At 32.9% G+C, this 21703-nt stretch overlaps 1 protein-coding gene across 1 annotated transcript in view; it reads right to left on the reverse strand.

The window, feature by feature from the left end:
* The window catches only part of EXOC6B (exocyst complex component 6B), a 517527-nt gene that overhangs the window by 260492 nt on the left and 235332 nt on the right, over window positions 1-21703 (reverse strand). Inside the window, exons 9-11 of the mRNA XM_039852508.1 lie at window positions 5185-5268; window positions 4773-4819; window positions 3333-3453 (exon numbers count right to left, since the gene is read on the reverse strand). Coding sequence (XP_039708442.1) covers window positions 3333-3453; window positions 4773-4819; window positions 5185-5268 — 252 coding nt within the window. The remainder of the gene's footprint in view (window positions 1-3332; window positions 3454-4772; window positions 4820-5184; window positions 5269-21703) is intronic.

Below are 21703 nucleotides of genomic sequence, written 5' to 3' on the forward strand. Positions count from 1 at the left end.
ACCCTGTGCCCTTTAAGTCACCTTCTTACTTTTTCTACCTAACTCCCAGCCCTATGCAACCACTAATCTACTTTCTTCCTCTGCAGATTGATGCTGAACTATTGGGGGAGGTGGAGCAGGCATTTTCATTTATTCTTCAATTCAAAGAAACATACAGTCAATCTACAAGGAGTAACTTCGTTAAGATTCATTTTCTCCATACATTTACACTTTAATTATCACACTTGGAAAGTGTCCTGCTCCTAATCACATCAAATGCAACTGCATGATAAAGAGAGTACATTTTCCTGCTGAGAGTGTCCTATAGATTTGTCATAGTCTCAAATGTATCAGTCACACACAAAAAGTTAAGAACTACTGCTTTACATAAAAGAGATTGCTTAGAAGAAATCTAAGTTTTCTAAAAAGAAAACAGCTTATTCCAGAAAAGAAACTGGTAAAATCAATGAAATGGAAGACATAAGATAAACAAAATCAAGGACTTCTATAGAATGAGAGCAATACTAGTTAATATATATGATTAGGGGGGAAAAAAATCTTCCTCAAAATATTACCTGAAAAAAAAACAAAAAAAAATGAAGAACCAAAAATAGAACTTAGATGGGGAGCATATAAAATATTTTTCCAAAAGACATGAAAGGAAATAAGTGAAAAAAATACATATATTCCTGGTTAAAAAAAAAATACCAGATATTGAAATATGTCAATTATCTCGAATTAAATTTACAGATTTACTACATAGTACAACTATAGTTCAATTTTGGTGTCAGGGGATAAGAGGTAGAAGGGATGTGACAAAGTGATTCTCAAATTAATCTGGAAAAATAATAATATAAATAGCATATTTTTCAAAGGATTTCAGAGGATATACACATCCTATAAGAAATTAAACCATACTATATCAGATGTAATAATCAAAACAATGTTATATTGGCTCAAGACATACAGAGAAGAAAGAAAAGGGAGGTGGGTCATAGAGCCTAGAAACAGAGTTTAGTATTTATATAACATATTATTACAAGATAAAGGTGGCCTTCAAAATATGTTGAGGAAGAACAGATGTTATGGACTGAATGCTGTGTCCCCAAAAATCCATATGATGAAACCCTAACCCCCAGTGTGGCTATATTTGGAGTTAGACGGTTAATTAAGATCAAATGAGGTAATAACAGTAATAAGGTAATCATCTAATGGGATTGGTGTTCTTATAAAAGAATGAGGAGACACTAAAATACACCTGAGGAAAGGCCATGTGAGGACATGACAAAAACGAAGCCATTTGCAAACCAGGAAGACAGTCCTCACTTGAAACCAATCATGCTGGTACCCTGACTTCAGCCTACCAGCCTCTAGAACTGTGAGAAAATGAATTTGTTGTTTAAACCACCTAGTCTATGGTATTCTGTGATGGCAATCCAAACTGAATAAAACAATAGATTATCACAAGAATGTTATTGCAACTGATGAATCATTTTAAAAATAATTAAAAGACAGAGCCGAACGTCATACCCTATACTAAAATAAACTTTTTATGTTTGTAATTTATATGTAAAAAAGAAACTATAGAAATACTAAAATCAAATATAAAAAAATAATTACATATTCTTTGGAATAAGAAATATAAATTATAAAGTTAAATACATCAACAAATTTACACAAAAAAAATTTAAACTTCTGTAAAGCCATGGAAAAGCAAAACAAAGTTAGAGACACATGAAACTAAGAAAAAATATTTACAACCTACATGTCAGACTAGAGATTAACATTCAGATTAAAGGCTAACACCTATGTTTTGCTAGTAAATAATAAAATATAAAACGCCTATTAAAATACAAGGCAATGCTGATGAATAGGATATTCTAAGAAGATGCACAAATAACTAAAACACATGTGAAGAGATTTTCAATGTCAGTACTAACCAAAGAACATTAAAATAAGATTTAATTTCTGACATATTAGGCTGGGAATGATTTTTCTTTTTACAGACAACCTTCCGTGTAGTAAAAGAAATAAGAAAATAGAAATTCTAACAGATGATACTTAGAGTGCTAAATGGTTCTATATTTTTGTAGAGCAAATGAGCAATATGCATCCAGAGCCTAAGAAATATACAGATCTTTTAACTCACTAATTTTACATCTAAGTATTTATCCTAAGTGTAAGCAATTGTGCAGGGATATTTTTATAAAAATATTCACTGCAAATTTTATAATAGCTAAAAAAAGTTTTTTAAAAGCTTATCAAATGAGTTTTTTGTAAATGGCACATTCCTACAACTTACCCTACCCCCACTCCAAACTATAACCAAAAACAAAAGGCAAAAAATATTTGCAATACATTCAATAATGGCATATCCTCTTCGGTTTCAACTTAAATAATAACAAATCTCCTAGGCTTTGCTACTTGGATGGCACAAAGGCATCTCAAAGTAATCATATCCAAATGCAACTCATGAACGCCCTACTCCAAACCATCGAAACCAACACCATCATCCAAGTAAGGAAAGCATAAACCTAGGCATTGCCTTGACACTTCTTTTACCCTTATTTCTTATATCTGATCAGAAAGTACAACTAATCTTATTTCCTAAAAGTTTCTCTAATTCATCCACATCTCTTCATAATTACTATCATCCCTTGGTCCAACTGTCATCATCTCTTACATAGAATACTAGACTACCCTATTAATTGTTCTTCCCACATCCATTCTCACCACTCATCCATAATTTACCCAGAATATCTTTTCAAAATGCAAATCTGATAAAATATATCAATAGATCAGAGGAATTCATAATTAGGTTAACTTACTGATATGTTGTAAACATTTTTTTCAAAATGTAAACTATAAACTCCAAACCGGTGTCAACAGGCGTTATAGCAGACAATATGCAGTAGTGGCTAAGAACATGGGCTCTGAAGTCATAATGTCTGGGTTTAAATCCAAGCTCCACTATTTACTGAGTAATAGTAGACTGGTTACTTAACCTCTCTAAAGTTAAGTTCCCTAGACTATAAGGTAAATATAATAATACCTACTTTATAGGGATACCGTGAGGATGAAATATATACGAGGTATACATAACAATGCTCGAGACCATAGTGAGCAATGAATAAATGTTAGCTACTGTTTTCTTTTGCAAAGAGCATCCACAAGAGTGGGCTCAGTGTTAGAAAACAGCAATTTGAAATGGCTACTTCCATATGTCTTTGAAGAACATAGCTCCAAATGGGTGATTTCATATGATACACATGATTACATTAAAGCACTAAAACAATGAATAGTAAATAGATAATAAGCTCGAAATAAGAACTTCTCTTGGGCTTCTTACATACCGAGTGGGTACGGAGTGCTGCGATGGTTTTTGAAAGTGCCATTTCCCATAGTTCATCGATGTAGGCTCTATTTACTAAGCCCTGGGTCGTATGTAAAATATGATCTTCAACCACAAAAAAGCTAAGATTGAGAAGAAAAGAAAGCACAGCTATAAGAACTTACAGTTTGAATACTATATCCAGGGTTTGACAAACATTAAGAGCTGCCATCAAATTCTAACAGCCATTTTTTTCTTAAAAAAAGCTATTCAGTTTCATAAATGAAATCGGATTTCTTGGACTTAGAATTATGCCCCTGATCATGATATACTCTTAACAACTTTTACAGAAATTAGAGTTACATTTCTGTTAAATGTTAACCTTGTTATACAGCAATTTAAAAGGAAGGAAAATGTTTAGAGGTAAAGGAGGCTAATTTCACTATATTAAAGACATCAGGTCATTAATACATTTTTAAAAACTGATCGATTTTAAAGAGACAATGAAAGCTAAAATACACATTTTTTTAAGAACCCAATACACGAAATATCGAAATAATTCCCCTTATCGTTATATAGACTTCTTCATTCAAGTGTTGAAAAGATGTCTTACAAAGGTTAAAAAAAATGCACACTTATTTTTTAACATTCAGTTGTGATTTTTTTATTCTTATGAATTTAAAATGTATTGTCAGCTATCCTGCCTAAATGTTTATATTAATTAAACAATTCTTTAAATAGGGAATATTTATTACATATTTTAATTAAAACTATCAATTATATTAAAATAATCTTAATCTGAAAAAAAAGAAAGAAAAATCATGGAACAATCCAATTTACTTCCCTTTCTTTTAACTACAACGTCATTATTTTGCAGTTAGAATAAGATGCCCGTATTTGGGGTGTTTATCTGGGACCTGCAATTCCATACTAGTACAGATACTCTAGATGATGGTGGCAAACTCTATAGCCCATGGGACAAATCTGGCCCACTGCATGTTTTTATAAACATTCTTTTATAAAATATAGCCATTCACTCATTTACATATTGTCTCTAGCTGCTCTTGCACTGTAACAACTGAGCTGAACAGTTGTAACAAAAAACCTTATGGCCTCCTAAGCCTAAAATACTTTACTATCTTGCCTTTTTAGAAAAAGTTTGCTAACTTTTGTTGATTATTTGGTTCCCTCTTATCAAGAATGGATAAACAGAACATCAAATATAATAAGATTATAATTCCATGTTTTTCTCCCTTTATCCACAAAAAGTACTTTCCAATAATAATAATGAAATCAGTAAGACATGTCTTCAAAATCATCAGAAAGTCAAAACTAAATCTCGTCTAAAGAATTAAAAAAGAAAATGAATTTCCCAATGAAAACTTGATTTATTTTTCCAAGTCTCAAAAATCTATGTATTAAAAGTGTATAAATTTAAATACACACACATACACATACCTACCCTACAATTTGATTAAAATATTTCCTGTAGCCATCTAAAGTTTCATGCTGTAACAAAGCAAAGAAGAAAAAAGTTATTGTTTCGGTTTTGATATATTAAGAGAGTTAGTATCAGTTATTTAATTTCTTAAGACTCAGTTCTCAAGACTATATGGTAAATATAATAATAGTAACTACCTTATAGGGTTACAGTGAGGACGAAATGAGACAATACATATCTAGTACTTAAAACAATGCCCGACACACACCAATCAATGGGTGTCAGAGTTGCTATTTTCTTACTATGAGTTACATTTAACAAAAGTGGTCTGGTACTGACAGTAAAAAATATCTAAAACACATATGCAAAATAATTAAAAGATACTAGGGAAGAATAGTGACAAAAGTGAGAAAAGGGAAGGCGGTGATCCTACCATGTTAGATGGAGGCTGGAGCACCAAACGGGCCTGTTTTCGCCTCTGTTTTCGGTAGTAGTTCTCAAATGTTTCCCGGGCACCCTGTAAAATAAACGAAAGTCTGACACAATTGGACCGATTACTCTAATATTTCATGGGAAAAGAGATGCTCCCAGATCTGGAACTGAGGCAGCCACACATTTCTCAAAATTTGCTATTTTAACAATGAAAGTCATAGAAAAAGTAAAAATAACTATCACCATTTATTGCATCTTACTTAGAAATCCCACAGGGATGACTACAAAAAATTCTTAAGAGGAAACTACCAGAATTCAACCTCTGACACACCAGAGCTGGTTTCTGAATCAACCATCACAAATTCACAAGAATGAGAACAAACCAACGTTCTCATAGGGTATAACAACAGTTGAGAAAATGTTCCTTAAAGAACTTCACAGATCATTTCAGGAGAAAAAATGTCCAGAATAAAAATAAATCATAAGCAATGGGCCAAAGAGAGACAGGAAAAAAGTAGGAACTGAAAACAGTAAATCAGTCTTTCCAGATAGAATGTATAATCTAGCACAGGACTAACACCAAAAAAAAAAAAAAAAGAGAGAGAGAGAAAGAAAGAAACAAAGCACTGGAAATTCTTATGCAGTTTCCAGTTTTCATTTAGGTTTCTGGGTTTAAACTGAAGGGAGCTCTAGTGAACAAGAGCTGGCTCATGAGCTCTGAAACTGGGTTGAATAGTGTCCTCTCAAAATTCATGTCCTTCCTGGGGGTCTCTCAATATGACCTTATTTAGAAATAGGGTCATTGTAGATGTAATTAGTTAAATGAAGATGCAGTCATACTAGAGTAGGGTGGTCCTTCATTCAATATAACTGATGTCTTTAAAAGAAGAGTAGAAAAGACACAAAGATAGAGATACAAAGGAACACCATGTGGTGACACAGCAGAGATTAGAGTAGTGCAGCAGAAAACCAAGGGACATCAAAGATTGACAGCACCACCAGAAGCTGGGAAAACACAAGGATTCTACCCAGAATGCGAGAGGTAGAATGGCATCTGGCACCTTGATTTTTGGATTTCCAGCCTCCAGAACTGTGACAGAACAAATTTATGTTGTTTAAAGCTACCCAGCCTGTGGTACTTTGTTATAGCAGCCCAAGAAAACTAATATAAGCTCAAAGATTTTAAAATATGATTCTTTCATTACGAAATTCTACTCTCAATTGAAGACTTCTCTGAATAAACAAGGGTGGAAAGGGAGAGACAGCACTGCACAGTGGTTAACACCACTGATTTGGGAACGAGATGATTTCATTCAAATTGTGGGTCTGGCCCTTACTAGTTCTAAAACTCATATGACTACTATATAACTTCCCTTTCAAATTTAACTTACACTATTTAATTATTTAACTTTCACAAAGAGAGGTGCTGTGGTTTTCTCATTTGTAGAGATGACAACCACACATAGTTGCTATGAAGATTTTTAAATCAAAGTTTTCAGAACAGTTGCAAAGCTTTTATTTTTTAAATTTTTTTACAAAGCTTTTAGAAGTGATAAATAACCATTATGAAAGTGCTTATTTACAAATTAAATAAGATAAAATTGATGATGAAAGTAGATTCCCTGCCCATGTAAGAAAGTATAAACTCCCTGCAATATCTAGTTCAGTCTAAAGAATTTTATCCAATGACTTCTTTGAACTGGGAAAGTTGATTTAAGGTACTAAATCACGCAAACTCAATAGTGCAGCTGAGGAGTTGTCAAACGTTTTCTGTACAGGGCAGGGTAGTAAAGATTTTTAGGCTTAGTTAGCCATACAGTCTTTGTTGCAACTACTTAGCTCTGCTGTTGTGCAAACGTGGCCATAGACAAAAAGTGAATGAGTATGGCTGTTCCAATAAAATCTTATTTGTAGAAATTTCAAATTAGAATTTCATATAATTTTCACCTGTCATGAAATATTGTTTTTCTTTCGATTTTTACCAACTATTTAAAAATAGAAACCATTTTTGGTTCACAAGTCATACACAAACAAGCAGCAGGCTGGATTTGGCCCGTGAGTCACCGTTTGTTGACCCCTGGTGTAACTTAAAAAACAAAGGTTTTAAAATGTTAAAGTGATTATAACTATACACACCTGAGTTTTCCTGGCTATAAAATGAAATCAAACATTAAGACAACTATTTCAAGGCTTTCTTAGTCCCTAAGTTAATGAGGTAGCAAATGATTCTATTTAAAAAATAAGAAGTGGAAACTGCCTGTTGGTTTGGTAGTTATTCCCTACTTGTCACCATTTCACAGGGTAGTGGTATTATTAAATGTCAATTACATTCTGTACACACTAAAGGGCTTTTCATTTTAAGGTTAACAGTCCTAAAGGCCCTTTATTATTCTGGTGTGATGTTACATATTCAACATGCTTTGGAGCCAAAATACACTTAGCTGAGAATTTAGGAAAAGCCTTCTCTCTAATTAAGACCACAATATACTAATTTAATTATTTATTATAAATGATAGAAAATATACAAGATGAAATGTTATTTAAAAACTAAATCATGAATCTCTACTTAATTCTAAAGTAGATACAGTTTTGCCTTTCAAATATTCATTCAATAGACTAAAAACATAAGAAAAGATAAATTTATCTAACAGATCTGGCTTCCCCATTTACAAAAATAAGTTAGATTTTCCCTAGTGACTACTAAATAAATTCACCTCTGATTATTCTATTTCCTCTGCCAATTTTGTCAACTCAATGCTTACAGGTGGAATTTGAGAAGCAGATGTGTGACCAGTTCAGCTGAGTAATTGATGAAATGCCTGCCTATTTACAAATCGGTCAATAGATGAACTGTACAGTTTGCCACCTCTGCCTCAAACTCTTTTAATCACTAATATGTTTTAAAAAAAAAAACAACTCTTTTGAAGATATAAACAGAAAACAAAAAGCAGATAAATGAAAATTTTTTTCATTTTGTCATTAGTATTACAGCGCTCCAAAGTCTTTGTAATAATTAATTAATACACACACTATCAGAGAAAAACAAGTCACTTAATATATTTAAAGTGCTTATTACCATGTGATAGACACTATGAATAGTCCCTGTCCTCACTGAATCTACAGTTAGAGTCTACACTGGAAGACTAGCAATTAAACAAGCAATTATATTAAAATAAACTATAGAATCCTATGGATTGTAGTGGTATATGGGTGTGTATGAGGTGCGTATGGGGTGTGTGTGTGTGTGTGTGTGTGTGTGTGTGTGTGTGTGTGTGTGTGTAGTGGGTATGAGGAATGTCAGAGAAAGCGTCCCAGGAAAAAAATGACAAACTCATAATTGAAGAATCAGTCAGAAAAATAAGCCAGGTAAAGAGGGAAAAGATGTTCCTCATAGAGACACAGGGGTGGGGCTCAAAGAAAAAAGGCATCACACTTCCCATGAACTGAAAGAAGTTTTTCATGGCTGGAACTTCGAGATATAAGGGAGAGGGATAACAAGAGATAAGGCTGGAAGGCTTTGTAAATTATGTTAAGATACTTGGCCTTCAACTCTAAAGACAATAAGAGTTTTAGACACTTGGAAGCTGTAGTTGAGTAGAATGAAGAAAGGGAAAATTAGATACAAAAAACATCAGTCAGAATCTGACATATATTTAGGAGGTGCAAGCCAATGATTGATTGGATATGAGTGGTAAAAGACAGGAAGGAAAGAAGGCTGATGTGAGGTTTCTAATCTGGGTAACTGGTTTGAAGGTGGTGTTATTTAATAAGAGATGAAACATAAGGAATAGATAGTCAAATATTATTCATAGATTTCATATTAGCAAATTTGTCTACTTGCTAAAATTTACTTGTAACCTCAAAATCAATATGTGTGGCTCTCTCATAGTCATTTATGAAGGTGTACAGACTGGTGGAAATTTGAGTTTCCTGGATGCACATCTTCCTAGCTGAGGTCAAAAAAGGGAACGCTCTGCCTTCTTATTTCAGTTCACATACTATAAACAATTATCCTTTTCAAGTCTATCTAGTGCCACACTTTTTGCATTTTTGTGCTTCTTTTTTTTAAATCGACATATAATTGACATATATTAGTTTCAGGTGCATAACATAATGATTCAATATTTGTATATGTTGTGAAATGATCATCATAATGAGTCTAGTTAACATCCATCACCACACACAATCAAAAATGTTTTCTTTTGTGATGAGAACTTTTAAGATCTACTCTCTTAGCAGCTTTCAAATATATGTACAGTGTTCTTAATTATAGTTACCATGTTATACATTACATCTCAATAGCTTATAGATTTTATAATCTTTTTAACCTTTTGACCACTTTCACCTACTTTCCCATTCCCCAATCCTGTTTCTGGCAACAACCAATCTGTTCTTTATATCTGTGAGTTCAGTTGATATTTTTGTTTGTTTTTTTAGATTCCACATAAGTGAGATTATACAGTATTTGTCTTCATCTGTCTGACTCATTTCACTTAGCATAATACCCTCAAGTTCCATCTATGTTGCTGCAAAAAGCAAGGTTTCCTTTTTATGGCTGAATAATATTCCATTGTGTATATATACCAAATTTTCTTTATCCGTTCATTCATCAATGGATGCTTAGGTTATTTCCCTATCTTTGCCATTGTAAATAATGCTGCAATGAACATGGGGTGCATTTATCTTTTCACATTAGTGACTTCATTTTCTTCAGATTAATACTCAGAAGTGGAATTGCTGAATCATATGGAAATTCTATTTTTAATTTATTGAGGAAGCTCCACACTATTCTCCGTAGTGGCTGCACCAATTTCCATTTCCACTAACATTTCCACTAACAGCACACAAAGTTTCCCTTTTTTCCACAACCTTGCTAACACTTGTTATTTCTTGTCGTTTGATAACAGCCATCTAACATGTGTGAGTCTCATTGTGGGTTTGATTTGCATTTCCCTGATGATTAGTGATGTCGAGCACCTTTTCATGTACTTTTTCATGTCTTCCATTTTTGTACTTCTTGTTGGTGATTTTCTATTTTAAATGGCCCCGCAAAATAGTACTAAAGTGTTGTCGAGCATTCCTAAGCTCAAGAAGGCAAGATGTGCCTTATGGAGAAAACATATGTTTTAGATAAGCTTGTTCAAGCAGGAGTTATAAGGTTGTTGGTTGTGAATGCAGCATTAATGAGTCAATAATACCTACTGAATAATGTGTCCTTAAAGAGAAACATACATAAAACAAGGTTATGAATTGATTGGCTGATGAAAATGTGATCAGAAGCTCATAGGAACTTAACCCTGTATTTCTCCTGGGAACAATGGCTCAGTATTCATTAATTCAGTGTCTACAGTGACGTTACCGAACAGAACATCACTACCAAAAATAACAAAATTGACTGTATTTGGGGGGACTGATGATAATGACCTCTGTATTAGACATGTAGAAAAAGCTAGGCTAACAATAATGGATTTCAGAATCATTAGCAGATAGATGGTAACTGAAGACTAGGAGAAAATGAGATAATCTAAGGAGTATCTCTATTATGAAAGTATAAAAAGACCTAACACAAAAACTCCAAGTGACACCAACAATTAGGAAATATATAACTTGTAATTAAAATACAACTTAAAATTAAATGTCGACTACTTAGAGATTTTTCTACTGCTCAATTTAAAATGGACAGTCTTACCTAACACATAGCCCTCTTTTAATTCTTTGCATAGCACACATCTCTATCTGACATTATATTGTGTTTTTTTGTGTATCTGTTTCCTTTCATTTGGATGCAAGCTCCATGAGAACAAGTTTTTTGTTTGTCTTGTTTCTTGTCGTGTTCTCATTCCCTAGAACAATGCCTGGCACATAAATGGCATTCAATATACATTTGTTTGACTAAATGATTAAAAGTATGCATAAAATATTCATCACTATTTTCTTTTGACTTTATTATTATAGTTACACTTTACCTTCTGTTGCAATTATCATTATAATTATTCCTATTTATTTCATCCTGTTGTTTTTCTACCTTCGTTTATTCTTTTAAAGAATTTTGTTCCTGTTTCATAAAGATTATGCCTTCTTTATACCAAACAATTTTCTAAAATTTCTTTTTGTTTCTTGTACAAAACTATTTTTAGAATCACTTTTCCTTTGAATTTTTAGGATGATGTTCCTTGTCCCATTTTATTTAGTATGTTTTTCCAGATCTCATATTTTGTTTTGTATAGTTTCATTTTCCCAATTGCTCTATTTTGAACAATGGGAGCTCGTTCTGAATCAGTACTTTCCTCTAAGATTGCTTTATGATTTGTCTTTGGTCCATTCACCATTCACGTGGCTATAGATCTAACATCCTTATAGAAATGGTAACTCATAGCAGGTTGACGTGCCCAGCTCCAAAGCTATTTCAAAGATAATCCACAAACTGATTCCAGTGTCTAGCAAGCAAATGGCCTACTAAGTTCATATGAAATATGGCCAAACATTCTCCCAGCACACAGTTGTCAGTATTTAACTCTATGAACTCCTAAAAGTGAATGAAACCACAAGAATATAGGATCTTCCTATCAGTGCTCTTGCATAGCACTATTGAGTATCCTCCTGCACAGGATGAATTGTGCTGCCACCGAAAGTCCCTCTTTCCCCACACTCTGGCAGCCTTAAAAAGGAGAATCCATGAAGTACAGGGGTGGACAATTCCGGATTGTACTTTCGAGCCAGAAGACATACAGTGGAAAAGGGATAAAGAGTCATTTGACCTTTAGGATTTGCTCTGTTAAGGGTGGCAAAACACTCAATATTCAACAATTGAACTTCTTAATCCAATCAGCTCTAAAACTAGAGAAAATTTTATTCTAATTCAGATAATGTAATGTTAATTATTATCTTTATTTGTCAATGCTGTTGTAAGTTTTCAGACTTTAATGCATCTAAAGCATTTCAATAAAAGTTAAGAAACACTTAGAAGCCAAGCAAAGCTTTGTTTAATATTTTCTATGTTAAGTGTGTATATCCCATCTGAAAGTCAACATAAATACTAGAGTTTATATTATAAAGAAATCTCCACAACAAATTTTTTATCATTCACTTATAGAACAACTATATAAGAGCTAAACAATCACAGAATACACTCTATTTTTACTTAATGCTAAAAAAAGAAAAAAAAAAATCCCCTGGCTCTGTTAAGCTCTTCTTCAATTTACTGGGTGCTTTACTTTCTAAATTCATATTTAATTTATTTATTATATCATATTGTGTGATAAACTTGGAGAAGCGCTAATAGTCGAATGCTCCAAAAGCCATTGCCAATTCCCTAAGTCTAATCATTAATCCTGGCACTAGATTTTACCAGGAAATAACCCACTTCTCCTCAGGCTATGCCACAAATTGTTTGCGTTTTTAATATTTTGATTTTAGCTGTATTTTCTGTATTGTTTATCTCTTTTTAAATTATTATTAATTACAAAACTTAAATATGTGACTTAGAAAAACCAGACAATACAGATCAGGCAAAGAGAGAAAATAAAAATTATTCATAATCATATCACCTAAAGATAACTACTGTTTACTTTTTGGTGTACGCCCTTACAGATGTTTTTCTATTCTAAATAGATATTTCATATATACAAATATGTACAGTATATAAACACAGATATAAAGAGGATCATATTATACATACTCTTTTCACTTACCTTTACGTGCAAAAATCTTTTCTCAAACATAATTCAGTATGATCCACCTTTACTGCACAACACTGTTCCAACTTACTTTCTTCAAACCCATGCTATAAACTGTCATACAAATGCTGGAACGAATGTGGGTTTTGAATGTTTAAAAATAAAAATTAAAACACAGTGACAACTTTAATTCCTCATGTGTGTAGACACATGTCTGAATATAAGCATAAGAAACACACACAGTATTGTCACTCAATGTGGGCAAATGAGACTTTTTTCCCTGTAACATTGGTAAAATGTATTGCTAACAAAGCTCAAAAGTCAAAGTTTAGCTACTACAGGTTACAAATAGGTATGCGTGAAAGAAGTTGGGATTATGTGAGCCTTGCTCTTGGTGGGGAGAGGCCAGATGAAAGACCTTACCATGGATTTGTCTTCATAAAAGGTGAAATGTATAATGTACAGGGACACCCTAAACATTTCATAGTTACTTAGCCCCGTCCTTCCAAACTTAGTAGTATCTACATGCTTAGTTTTGCAGAAGGAACAAAACTTACTCTGGGGCAATACTACTTCACATGGGCAATGTGTCTACACAATAGACAAAGTGGGACAGACCTTCTATCCTCTTCGTTTAATATTTACTGTGCCATTATCTGGCTAAACAGCACTTCATCTAGTGGTTTTTCCTGGTAACGATTGATATGGGGTCTAATAGAGAGTGGGCTGAGTCCTTCTCATCCATCGCAGTAACAGAAAATTAACCCTTGGATGAGAAGCAGCTAAAGACAGTACACAAAGAACAAGGGAGGAAAATGGAAGGAGAGAAGCACACACCATTGTTCTTTTGGCCTTGACACAGGAAGCAGTATTTCCATTTGCTCTTGGGCAAAGCCTATAATTTCACCACCCTGACTGCAGCTGGAGAACTCCCTTTTAACTGTCCTGGCTTCCAAGTGAAGACAGGTTTATTCAGAGTTTTAAAAAAAGAAGAAGAAGAAGAAAGAAAAAAAAAACCTGAAAGGGCCATTTTAATTTGCTTCCAAGTGAAAAGGGGAGCACTTTTCATAGGATCCCATAATGACATTCAGCGGGATATTACACTTCGCCATATGGCTAATTTGCACAGCAGGTCCAAAGCAGGATTTTCTTTCATTAGAACTGCCCTAAAGATCAGACTATAGAAACATGTGTAAAGAACAAACCCAAGATGCCCCCTAATATTAAACCTAGAAATATTTGATTCCCAGATGTAAAAGCCCATTCAGAGAGTTCCCATGGCAAGGTCATTCAAGAATCACGATGGTGGTATGTGACAGCTCCACTTACCTATGTTAGGTCTTTGAAAAATTTCGAAAATTTTGAAAATTTTCTAAATTCAAGAGCTGCAATACTGTCAAAACACCTCAAAAATATTGTATATGGGGAAAGGATAATTGCTCTGGTAGATAATTTATTATTAAAATAAAAATCCTTCCAAATGTCTCAATTTTTGATATCAATTAGCCTACGAAATAAATCTATATAAACTTCTGACCCTTTTTGAAAACAGCAAAGGTAGTCTGATGTTCTAACAGAGTCCTATTTATTTTTAAGATGGCCCTTATAACTTGTTTGTCTTAGCATTTCCTCCTTCCGCCATATCCCAAGCCTGAGCCATAGAAAAGAACATCTCCTCCGGGAATGACAGCGTCTGCAGGAATTAAAAAAAAAAAAAGGAAAGAAATCTGATGTCTAATGATTATGGAGTAGTTGAGTCTGTGCTTTTGAAGAAAGTAAACATTATGATTAACAACCTTGGGCTTTGTAATTAGCTTCCCCCTTCCAAGAGAGAGTGTTAATTTATTAAATATTTTAACAAAGAGTCTTTTATTATCAGATCCAGTACGGCTGGCTCCTTTCATAGAATTACCAATTACAACCAATAAAGCTTTAATTGATGACTACTTTTTATAACCTTTGACCCAAGGTGATAAACAGTTGTACCTTAGAAGTGAAAGGGTAAACCTCAAAGGGAATGGTGTCTTAATCATGCTTAGCAAACCAAACTGTTTAAAATTACAACCTACTTACCTACTTACCTTTTGGCTAGAACCAAAACCCAGACTTCCTCTATGATTAAGGTAATTGATCAGAGAAAAATTTGGATTTCACTTTTGAGATGTGTCCCTTTTGTTAGGGAAACCATAACTTGAATAATCTGCATATAACTGTATACCTTAATGTGCAATTGTATCTTATAAAATGATTTAATCAATTTGTCATGAATTAGCAAGAGAATTTTTTCTTTTTTTTTTACATGTTTTTATAATTGACATATATCTCTATAAGCTTAAGGTTTACGGCATAAAGATTTTATTTATATACATATATATATTGTGACATGATTACCACAATAGGTTCAGCTAACTTGCATATTCACAAGAGAATTTTAGTGTGACAAAGTTTTTAATAGAAAATATAAAATAATTAAAATGTATGTTATTTTACTATTAAGGAAAAAGGCATTATGATTTAATGATATCCCCTTCCCACGTCTGTCATTTTATTGAGTGGTCCCTTACAACACCAGAGACTTTTAAGAACATGTGAGCAAAGAAGAACACAAAACTAATTGCCCAACAATGGGATACCAAAAATTCTTAGGGAATTGAGTGCCTACAAATGACAAGCAGAGAGAGTCATTCAATTAATTAAAGTGAAATAAAGAAGTTTTCTGCATTTTCTCCAAAGTTACTATTCAACTGCTCAATTCCACAGTTGCCAATTTTTACATAAAGTCTCTTCCAACTCACACCTGTCAATCTTTAAACTGCTAAAGCATTTCACAATTTGAAAGTTTAAAATTTCCCAGACAAATCTCTTAATCTGTTTCATGTTGCCAAAACAAATAGGACCGTTGAACAATTACTAAAAAGCTAGCAGGAAAATGTGGCATCTACAAGTGTAAATAAAAATAATATCTTCATGTCATAGTTGTTATACACAATCACTTCATGGAGATGAAGGTAGCAAGACATTATTAATAGTCCTCACAGTGGAAAATACTGGCTTAACAGAAGATACAGTATAAGATGTCACACAAAAAGAAGTAGGCATATAGCTTCTAAGTGACTTCTTATGTATATAAAGGAAGCCAAAGTCAAGAAAAGCACAAAATGGGAGGCTCGGTCAAAGTGCTTTATAAACTGAAAGAGCTAGATATGTTACTTTTATGATAGAGAAATGTATTTAATGGCTGTTTTACTAAAGACACACGGCTGCTCCCTGTATTCCAAAATAAAATTTGCCACACACCCCCAAATAATAGCTCTTTACATAATTAAGTGAATATGGAGAAAATTTTATATAAATAAATCTATGCACCTATTCTGTTAATAGATGCTTTTTCAAAACACAAATTTAGAATCTAAGAAAAAAGAAATTTGTCATACTGAATTTAAAATGTTCGGAAAGATAGAATATCTAAAAACAGACAGTGGACAATATTACACCAACATTTTGTAAAAAATGTAAGAATACAGGTTAAGAGAAAAAAGAAAACTAAAAGTGGAATAAAATTTGCTTCGATACTAATTTTTAAAATTAAACTTTATTATGAGAGAATTGTAGATTCACATGCATTTATAGGAAATAACAGAGATAGCTCCCATGTGCCTTAATCCAGTTTCTCCAACAGCAAACATCTTAGAAAAGTATAGCACAGTATCACAACCAGGATGCTGACACTAATACAGTCAAAGTGCACGTTTCCCCAACTATAAGAATCCCTCAAGTTTCCTTTTTATAGCCATACCCACTTCCTTCAGTCCCTACCCCCTACTTAATTTTTGGCAAGCACTAATCTGTTCTCCATTACTATAATTTTGTCATTTTAAGAACGTTACATAAGTGGAATTTTATAGTATGTAACCTTTTTGAGATTGGCTCATTTCACTCAGCATAAAGCTCTGAAGATTCATCAGTTTGTTGCATATATCAGAAGTCCTTTCCTTCATATTGCTGAGGAACATTCCGTGTACAGTAAATGTACTACAGTTGGTTTAATAGTTCACCTGCTGAAGGACTTCTGGGTGGTTTCTAGTCTGTGTCTATTATGAATAAAGCTGCTATCAACATTTCCATATAGAAAATACCTGAACTAAATCTTCATTTCATCTGGGATGAACGCCCAGGAGAGCAATTGCTGGGCCATATGGTAGTTGTATGGTTAGTTTTTTAAGAAACTGCCAAACTGTTTTCCAGAGTGACTGCAGCATTTTCCATTCCCACCAGCATCCTCGCTGACTTTTGGTGTTGTCACTATTCTGATAGGAGTGTAGTGATAACTCACTGTGGTTTTAATTTGAATTCCTCTAATGACTAATGATGCTGAGCAAAAGATATTTCCATGTGCTTACTGGCCACGTATCTGCCTCGGTGAATTGTTTCTTCCTGTCTTTTGCTCATAACCTAAATGGCTTGTTTGGGGTTTTTTTTTCAGTTTTGAAGAGTCTTTTTATATTCTAGATACTACTCCTTTGTTGGGTATGCAGTTTGCACTTATTTTCTCCCACTCTGTCGCTTGTTTTCATCCTCTTAACAGGGTCTTTTGCAGAGCAAAAGTGCTTGATTTTGATGAGTTCCAATTTATCATTTTTTTATTATGCGAGTGCTTTGGAGTTAAGTCTAAGAACTCTTGTCTACCCCCCTCGATTCTGATGATTTTTTCCTATTTTTCCCTAAAAGTTTTATCGCTTTAGAATTTATATTTAAGTCATGATCCATTTTGAATTAATTTTAGTCTATGGATATCCAATTGATTCAGGACTATTTGTTGAATTGCTTTTGCGATTTCGTCAAATATTTTTGTGGGTATGATTCTAGGTTGTCTATTCTTTCCCGCCTATCATTCAGCCAAGACCACACAGTCTTGATTACTATAGCTATATAAGTCTTAAAATTGGGTACATTGATTCCTCCATTTTACCTTTATTTTTCAAAATTGTTTAAGTTATTCTAGTTCCTTTGCCTTTCCATACAAATTTTAGAATAATCTTGTCCGTGTCTACAAAAATTTGCTTCAGATTTTAACAGGAATTTCATTAAATCTGTGTATCAGCTGGGAGAAATTGATATCTTTACTGTGTTGAGTCTTCTAATCCATCAACACAGTATGTCTTTCCATGTGTATGCATATTTGTCATTTCAGCCATCAGCATTTTATAGTTTTCAGCATACAAATCTTGTACTTTTTTTTAGATTTATACATAAGCACATTTTTTTAAGTGACTATAAATTTTGGTACCTACATAGTCATTGCTAGTATATAGGAATACAACCGATTTCTGTATATCTTGTATCCTGCCACCTGATTATATTCACTTACTAGGTGGTTTTATCTTGATCCTTTGGGATTTTCAACATAAACAATTATTTGCAAATAGGGACAGTTATATTTCTTCCTTTCAAAACTGTATACCTTTTATCTCCTTTCCTTATGTTACTGCACTGGCTAGAACTTCCAGTACTGTGTTGAATAAGAGTGGTAAGAGGCAGTATTCTTGCTTTGTTCCTAACCTTAGGGGAAAAACATTCAGTCTTTCTCCCTTAAATATAAAGTTAGCTGTAGGTTTTTACATATGCTCTTTATCCATCTGAGGAAGTTTTTGGGTTTTGTTTTGTTTTTTTAATCAAGAGTGGGTTTGAATTTTGTCAAGTGCTTTTCCTGCACCAACTGATATGATTACATGATTTTTCTTCTTTAGCCTTTTATTATAACAGATTACATTAACTGATTTTGAAATACTGAACCAGACTTACATCCCTGAAATAAACCTTCCTTGGCCATATATTCTCTTTATATATTACTAAATTCTATTTAATAATATTTTGTTAAGAAATTTTACAACTATATTCATGAGGGTTATTAGTCTATAGTTTTCTATTTTGTACTTGTTCTCTAATTTTAGTATCAGGGTATTACTAGCTTCACAAAAAGAATTGAAAAATGCTCCCTCTACTTCTAATTATAGAAGAGACTGTGTAAGATTGTGTTAATTCTTCTATAAATGTTTGGTAGAATTCTCCAATGAAACTACCTGGGCCTGGAGATTTAAAGAAGGAGTTTTTACATTACAAATACAATTTATTTCATTGTTGAAGAGCTATTCAAATTATCAATTTCATATTAGGTAAACTGTGGCAGTCAGCATTTTTCAAGGAATTGGTTGATGTTTTATAAGTTGTCAAATTTATGTGTGTAGAGCTGTTCATATCATTCTCTTATTATCTTCTTTATATCTGTGGTATCTACAGTGATATCCCAGATGTCCTGTTTTATTCCTAATATTAATAATTTGTTTCTTCTTTTTTCTTTATCAGTCTTGCTAGAAGTTTGTCCATTTTATCAATCTTTTTACAGGCAACTTCTTTCATTGATTTTTCTCTGTTGTTTTCCTGGTTTGGGTTTCATTGATTTCTGCTCTTATTATTATTTCCTTCATTCTGCTTGCTTTGCCTTTCTTTTTGTAGGTTTTTGAGGTAAGAGCTTACATTATTGGTTTGAGACCTTTCCTCTTTTCTAAAGTATGTAATTTAGTGCTATAAACGTCCCTCTCAACACTATACTAGCTGTGTCCTACAACTCTTCATTTTCATTCATTTCGATATATATTTTTATTTCCTTTGAAACGTCCTCTTTGACTTACACATTATATAGAAGCATGTAACTTAGTTTCTAAGTGCTTACAGATTTTCTTGTTATATTTCTAGTCTGATTTCACCGAGGTCTGAGTGTAACTGCAAATTTTGTTGAGGCCTATTTTATGGCCCAAGATATAGTCTAACTTGGTATATGCTTTGCGGTCATTTGAAAAGAATGACTATGTTGCCATTGGTGTGTACAGTGTTCTATAAATGTCTGTCATCTTATTGGCTGACTACGATGTTGAGTTCTTCTATATCATTGATGATTTCTTCTCCATTTATTCCATCAACTGTTGAGAAAGAGGTTTCGAACTTTAATTGTGTACTTGCCCTTTCTCCTTTCAGTTCTATCACTTTTTACTTCACAATTTAGTAGCTCTGTTGTTTGGGGTATGCTCATTTAGGACTACATGTGTTTTTGATGAATCGATCTTTTATTAGTATATAATGTACCTATGTCTCTGGTAATTCTCTGTTCTGATGTCTACTTCACTGATATTAATATTGCCAATTTCACTTTTTTCTGATCAATGGTTACATGATGTCCTTTTTTGCTCACTTTTTACTTTCAACCTGCCAGTATCATTATATTTGAAGTGATTTTCTTGTAGACAGCATATTGTTGGGTTATATTTCTTTACTCACTCTGCCAGTATCTGCCTTTTTATTGGTATATTTAGATAATTTACATTCAACGCAATTATTTATTTGTTAGGACTTATGTCTGTCATTTTATTTTGTATTTCTTCTCTTTGTTTTTAGTTGTTTTTTTCTTTTTCTTGCCTTCCTGTGGGTTACCTGAATATTATTTGGAATGCTATTTTTATTTGCCTATAGTGTTTTGGAGTGTATCTCTGTGTATAACATTTTAATAGTTACTCTAGGTATTGCATTATTTATAACTGATATATGTAGATATAGATAAACATAAATATAGATATATGATATCACTTATCATAAAGTACAGGTACTGTCATTTTACCAGTTCCAAGGAAGTATAGAAACCTTACTTTTCTTTACGTCTTTACCCTTCTCCATTTATAATTTAATTATCTTATGTATTTTCTTGACATGGTCTTACGATCAAATCAGAAAATACTGGCAAATCAAACTGTCATATGTAGACACTCTACCTAAAACTGCAGAAGATACATTATTTTCAAGTACATATTGAACAGGTATCAAACTATATTATATGCTGGACCATAAAGAAAATCTCCGTAAATCTACAGAGTATATGAAATGACTCCAGTGGAATTCTAGAAATCAATAACAAAAGGGTAACTAGAATATTCTGATCCTAGATATTTTCTCAAGAAAAAAAGGGCATCTACATCCATTAAAATACTTGTATAAGAATGTCACAGCAGCTTGATTCATCATAAGCCCCAAACTAGAAACAACCCAAATTTCCATCAATATTCATAAATTGGAAAACCATCTCATGATAAAAAGGAACAAACGACCAATACATGCAACAACATGAATCCCAAAATCATTATATTGTAGGAAAGAAGCCAGACATAAAACAGCACACAGTGAATGATTATAAACAGGCGAATCTATGGTGATAGAAATCAGAAAAGTTTACATTGTTGGGAGAGAAGAAGGCTAATAGTGACTGGAAAAGGACAAAAGGCAACCTCCCTAGGAGATGGAAATGTTCTATACCCTAATCTGGGTGGTACTTATACAACTGTACACATATGTTAAAACTCATGAAATTAGCACATTTTAATGTTTGCAAATTATACTTTAAAACACACAGGGAAAAGTGACAGATATGTTCACAAAGATCTTTAATTTTTACAAATCAAAATAAAAGAAATAAAATAAAAAGTAAACTAAGTAAATATCGCAAATATATCAGAGAAAAGAGTATTTATTTATATGAATAAATAAAACATAAACATTCCGTGCACATACAAAAAGGAAATGAGCAGTCACTAAACATTAGAAAAAGGCCACAATCATTAGTGACTTTAAAAATGCCAATGAAATCATAATGTACCTTTCTTTTGCCTACCAAATTAGCAAAAGAAAAAAGACAACACCCAATATTGCTGAAAATATGGTAAAACTGCACTCCAAAATTCTTTTGCTAAGAAATGCAAATTATTAAGATTTTTCTGAAAGGTTAGGTACCAGGAAGCTTAA

This window comes from Pteropus medius, unplaced genomic scaffold (assembly GCF_902729225.1).
Source record: "Pteropus medius unplaced genomic scaffold, Ma_sr-lr_union100, whole genome shotgun sequence".
Taxonomy (NCBI): Eukaryota; Metazoa; Chordata; class Mammalia; order Chiroptera; family Pteropodidae; genus Pteropus; species Pteropus medius.